The sequence below is a fragment of the Macrobrachium nipponense genome, chromosome 4 (assembly GCF_015104395.2).
Source record: "Macrobrachium nipponense isolate FS-2020 chromosome 4, ASM1510439v2, whole genome shotgun sequence".
Taxonomy (NCBI): Eukaryota; Metazoa; Arthropoda; class Malacostraca; order Decapoda; family Palaemonidae; genus Macrobrachium; species Macrobrachium nipponense.
In genome coordinates, this window is record NC_061100.1 from 84,052,939 (window position 1) to 84,058,805 (window position 5,867).

The following is a 5,867-nucleotide window of genomic DNA, read 5'->3' on the forward strand; positions in this document are numbered from 1 at the left end:
CTGCAATAGTCATGTTGTGTCCTTTATATCCAGAACGATCCTATTTATGAAAATTGAAGTAATTTTTTTATCATATGTGTAAATTGACTAACTAAACAAAGCATTTTAGTTTATAGTTAATAGAAATCTAAATGAATAAACATCCTTACTTTGTTTTTCATTCTGTATTTTTGTAATTATGAGCATATAAAAAGGAAAGAAGGAGCAATAGAGAAGTTAAGAGATCTTTGTATATTTTTAAATACATTACAAATAGAGAAAAAAATCTTTGTCTCTTAGGCGCTCCGACGCCTCTCACCTGGCCTACAATTTAGCATACGTAAATTATTCTTTTGTTGTGAATGCTATGTATAATGATATGAATAACATGAAGAATAATTGTACCATGGTGGGGAAATCGGCTAGGCCCGGTTTTTACTTATTGTGCTATGTATTTGATTTGTTAATTACAATTTAGCTTACGTTTGGTACATAGCACATGTAACACACTAACGAAGGTTGGATGTACAGTTTAGGTGGAAATCTACGGCACTTGAACTTTTCTTGAAAGAATTGTTCTAATAAAAGTGACAGAGTAAATTATATATCTTTTATCAGACATTGAGCGTCACTTGCGTTGCATTGATGAACCATGTTTAATGATTACTCTGTATGAAAGGTCAAATGGTATAAGAATAAAAAGTATTAGAAAAACTTGTCTACAAGATTTTTCTCTAAACATCGGTTTAAAAATTAATAGATTGTACCACCTTTTTACGAAGAAGTTGTTTGTAATTAACGCACCTTTAAAGATATAAACTAAATGGTTCAAACAAATGACTTTTTCGCACAACATTAGAGCTCAGACAGCGATAGCTTAATATCTAGAATTGTTGTATTAATGGACCTGTTAATAATGCTGCCTTTGCATATACTGTAGTAGATTCACATCAACCGTGCATTTGATGTCTAGGCCCTTCCCTTACGACACTCCTCATTGGCTGTTGATAAGCCAATCGCAGGGCTGGAAACTCTCAGTCTCTCGAGAGAGTTCACATGGGTAGGATGTATATTCCACCTCTCCTGAGGGATAAGTCTTTCAAAAGTATCCTCAGGAGCGGTGGAATGCCTATAGGAACTCTCAAGAGAGACTAAGAGTTTCCAGCCCTGTAATTGGCTTATCAATAGCCAATCAGGAGCGTCGTAAGGGACGGGCCTAGACATCAAATGCACGGGGTCATGCAAATCTACTATAGTAGTGACGGAAACACCAAATTTTGTAAAACGAAAGTGATAAATTTTTTTTTGGTGAGAAAGCAATCACTGTAATAAATGTAATATGCAATTCCTTTACTGTGTATTAATAAATATTTGTGCTTAACTAGTTCAGAAATATTCTTATACTTTGATCTGCAAGTTTTATCATTCTTTCACGAACGTTATTTTTATTCTTGATAGATTATGTTGTGATTTGCGTGCTTGTTGTATAATCCGAGTGCATATCTGTTTATCATACCTGTACATAGTTTTAAGGCTTTGACCAATTCTTTTATTTTTTCTCGATGGCAGCTGTATTTTAAAACTTACTGTTTTTATTTTACGACTATATGGATTAAAAAACTAAATTTTGTAAAGTTTTCTCTCTTTTGCGAATTTTACTTGATTTTATTTCGCCATTGTTCATTTGTGGTATCAGTTTGCTGTCGATATGATTAAACGAAAAAAAAAAATTATTTCATATATATTATTTTACGTCATTTAGACCTCAGTTAGTTTTTAAATCTTAATGTTAATGCAATTATTACAATACTCTGTAGCCAGTTATTAGAGGAAATAATATATAATCTAATTAATTACCACTACTGAATACTTTTATAAAGAGAGGACACTTCGTTCTTGGAAACAGATGATTAATTCCTCATACTAACTTGTTGCATGTAAGTCTGAACTTGCATACACTTCCCACAAACCTATTGAATATATATATGAATATATATATGAATATATTATATGAATATATTATATAATATATATATATATATATATATATATATATATATATATATATATATATGTGTGTGTGTGTGTGTGTGTGTGTGTGTGTGTGCAATTGTAATTGTAATAGCCACAATGCCCTCTTTTTTCACAAATGATTTACTCTTTTTTGGATGCGCTTGTCATTACGAAGCCCTTGAGATCCAACTTTCAAAGTAATATTAAGAAATCATGATATCCGGTAGCGCGAAACGAACCTGACCACGATCTCAAGGGCATTGTGGCTATTATAATTACATATGTGTCCGGTAAAAATGACCTGTAGATTCTAAATAAATATATATATATATATATATATATATATATATATATATATACTATATATATATATGTATATATATATACATATATATTATATATTATTATATATATATTTATTATATATAATAATAATAATTTATTTATATATATACTTATATATACTATACTATTCATTATATATATATATATATATATATATATATTATATATATTACACACACACACACACACATATATATATATATATATATATATATATATATATATATATATATATATATATATATATATATATATATATATATATATATATATATATATATATATATATATATATATATGCAGCTATATATACGTACAAACATATTAATCCTATGAGTAATCGTTCAATAATCGAAGGACACTAATGATAGCAAGTATGATGCAAGATTCGATCAATGTGTTTGATTTATTTTCACTTACCTCTAAGCCGTCTTTTGCAGCAGACCTTCTCCCCTGGACATTTCCCGTCAGTCAAGATATTCCCGCACTTGGTCTCGGGTGCTACACAAAGACCCTCGAGTTCCGCACACGAGTTTTGCGTAGCTGCCTCCCCCTGAAAGATTTTGACTCTCGTACCATTGCTTATTCGTAGAATACCGAGTAATTTGTCATCTTTACGTGAGAATATAACCGGTTAAGTAAGATTACTTTCACTGAAGTTCAAAGGTTTACTAAAGCTCATGTAGTGAACGTTACGCACATCACACTATAAAAATAAAGACGAGGGCTTCTTCTGATTTCTTAATTTGACTGTACATTGTTTTCAATTCGTTTTTGTTTGTCTGGCTTAGGCATAAAATCTATGCACCTCACTGCTATTTACTCTTCGATTTAGGACAGACTTTTAGAGAACATTATTCCAGAATAAGAAATATCCAAGAAGTTAGTGAACGACTTTGCTAATTATTTTTCTTTTTCCAGAAACCAAGTGATAAAAGTTTAGAGTTGACTATTAAAATACATTCACTATAAGTAAATCCATTTTAATAGAAGTGATTCCCGATAAATGTTGTAATTAAGCAATAGATTTTAACGTCAATGGAACAGGCAGAGCGTTTACGGTGCATCACTACAACCCAGTAACAAGTCATATTATTGGGTATACGCATACATAAAAAATAGTTTAGTAAAGAATAGCTCACATGCAGCAGGCATATGTAAGTGTACAATTGACTGGATATATAATTATTTTCTTGAGATAACTTTTGTTTATACAATGTGCAGTTATACAGTTATTATGAACTTGTCATTATTATAATTGAAATTTTAAATGTTTTGTAGAAAAAGATTTACATCACTAAATATCTCTCTGTCACCGTTATTTTCTTAAACAAACTTCCACTTCAGAGAGAATCGCTTTTCACGGAGCTCATCGAATGATAATATGTTTTTTTGTATATCGTAGTTCTGTCATTAAGTAATGTTTATTATTCAAAAACAGAATGTTTTTCTTTTAATTGAACTTGCCCTAAATTGAAATAATGTACTTGGGTACCTCTACTTCAAAAATATATCATAATACGAGACTACGGTGTGATTGAACTTGCTAATGTGTAGATTGTTGTTGGGAATCTTATGTTATATTTAAAAAAATAACTTTCTCTTCATGTTAACCCTAAAAAATCTGAAGTTTGGATATTCGTAAGACAAATAGATAATAAAAGATGTTATAAAAATCTATTCATAAGGAGGTATGTGTCCACTTCCTGCAATCTAACATAGACCCATTCGCAAGGAAAAGTTCAATAGTAGAGTAAAAATCTTTCAATCGGACTAAATCTATGAACCAATGTTTTCAAATTAAATTACCTAACAGCCATAACCTTGTTGTTTGCTATCGAATTCATTCAGTAAATCTATTAAAGCTCATGATAATCTGTGTTTATGTACTATTATGCTGAGTTAAGTCAAGGGTAACGTTAAGAAAATTCAGTTTCCAATGCGTATGAACTCGGCAAAGATACTCCATTAATATCGCGTGCTTACTTCCTTTCTCTTGATTGGCAACTTGTTCCTGTTCATACCATAATCAGTTATTGTAGAAACTGTCTTTGGTCATAGGTTTAATCTTTTTGGATTTTAGTGACGTCCAATGCGGTACTTCCTAGGTTCGTATTTCGCAAAGGATAACATAAATGTAAATAAAGTGTCACGGAATTTTATCAGTTAGAGTATTTGAAACGGTTGATAGGCTGATATATATTGTAATTGACACAAACGATAAAATACTACTTGCCTAATAGCAAGTTATGCGTTAACAAAATCTGGGCAGGTAAATGAACTTCTCCATTGATTTATTTGTGAGTTTACCAATTTTGGTATTTTCCAATGTGAAAAATTATACGTTAGTAATTTGAAAAGACCAATGCACTGGCATAAAATTTCGATATGATAACTTGTTTGAAGCTGCCTTATAAAACCCCAAAGGAAAGGATGAGAATTTTATCATCTTGGTAGCTATATTCTGTTATGGATAAGCAAACAAAATAGAAAATAAAACAAAGATTGTCCACCTCATTTGGGGATAATTAATTCCCAGGTCTGTGAGTAGAGATGCTGGAACGATAATTGAAATATGAGGTTCGTTTTTTCTATAGGTTCTTATTTCTTATTGACTTTTATTGTTAAGGTTTTACTTCCTGATCTTATTTCTTTTAATAATCTTCATAATAATTTACAGATAAGAATTTTGTTTAGTGAAATTTGTTAAAAAGATTTCTTAGTACTAACATTCTAATAATGTTCTTGAAAAGTGAAATACGTAAAAAACTAACTCTAATTGATTGATAACAATACATTGTATGGAAGGCTTTACTGTGAATTGTTATTACATACACAATTTAATCTTTTATGGACATATGTCAAAGGCAAAACTGATTGCTAGAAATTTACTTGAAAATGAAAAATCACAATTAATCATCCTAATGATCCAAAAGTAAAAGACCCAGTAGCTCTAAAGTGATGTTCTGAACGAAAAATTAAAGCTCAAAATATATAGTCTTCTTACCTGGGATATGAGCAACCACCCAAAAGCAAGTAACAAAAAGGAGAGGGAAAACTTCATCTTGAGAAGATTCCTCTCAGCGGCCCTCCTCTCAACCAGAGAATCCTCGCTGTATCAGCGAAGATACAATATTTTACTGTGAGATATTTACTTGGATAGACAAGACTTAGTTCACTCCAGGGCAAAGCAATACGGCGATGGTTTTCAGCGTCGCCTCTAGAGAGGGAGAGCCACTGTGATGATTTCACCTGACTCGAATCTAGAGTGACGGACATCAACTGAAGTCGAGGTTTTATAAAGTATTATAACAGATGTTCACATCGGCTCTTCCTGGTTGTGAAGCCAGATGGCATTTCATCTCAAAAAAAAAAAATATATATATATATTAGATGAAAAACAAAGGCTGTTAAAACTTTCGTGACTGACCTTCGGCATTCCAAAACTGTGGTGTGTGAAGATTGGTGATTATATTGAATTTCTATCTAAAACTGGAAAATGGTCCTAGCGTAAATCATGTTCGCATGTT

General features: G+C 31.1%; 1 protein-coding gene across 1 annotated transcript in view; it reads right to left on the reverse strand.

The window, feature by feature from the left end:
* Nucleotides 1-5,613, reverse strand: part of LOC135211425 (cylicin-2-like) — a 17,288-nt gene extending 11,675 nt beyond the window's left edge. The window contains exons 1-2 of the mRNA XM_064244736.1: nucleotides 5,345-5,613; nucleotides 2,758-2,890 (exon numbers count right to left, since the gene is read on the reverse strand). Coding sequence (XP_064100806.1) covers nucleotides 2,758-2,890; nucleotides 5,345-5,401 — 190 coding nt within the window. The 5' untranslated portion in view covers nucleotides 5,402-5,613. The remainder of the gene's footprint in view (nucleotides 1-2,757; nucleotides 2,891-5,344) is intronic.
* Nucleotides 5,614-5,867: the final 254 nt, after the last annotated feature.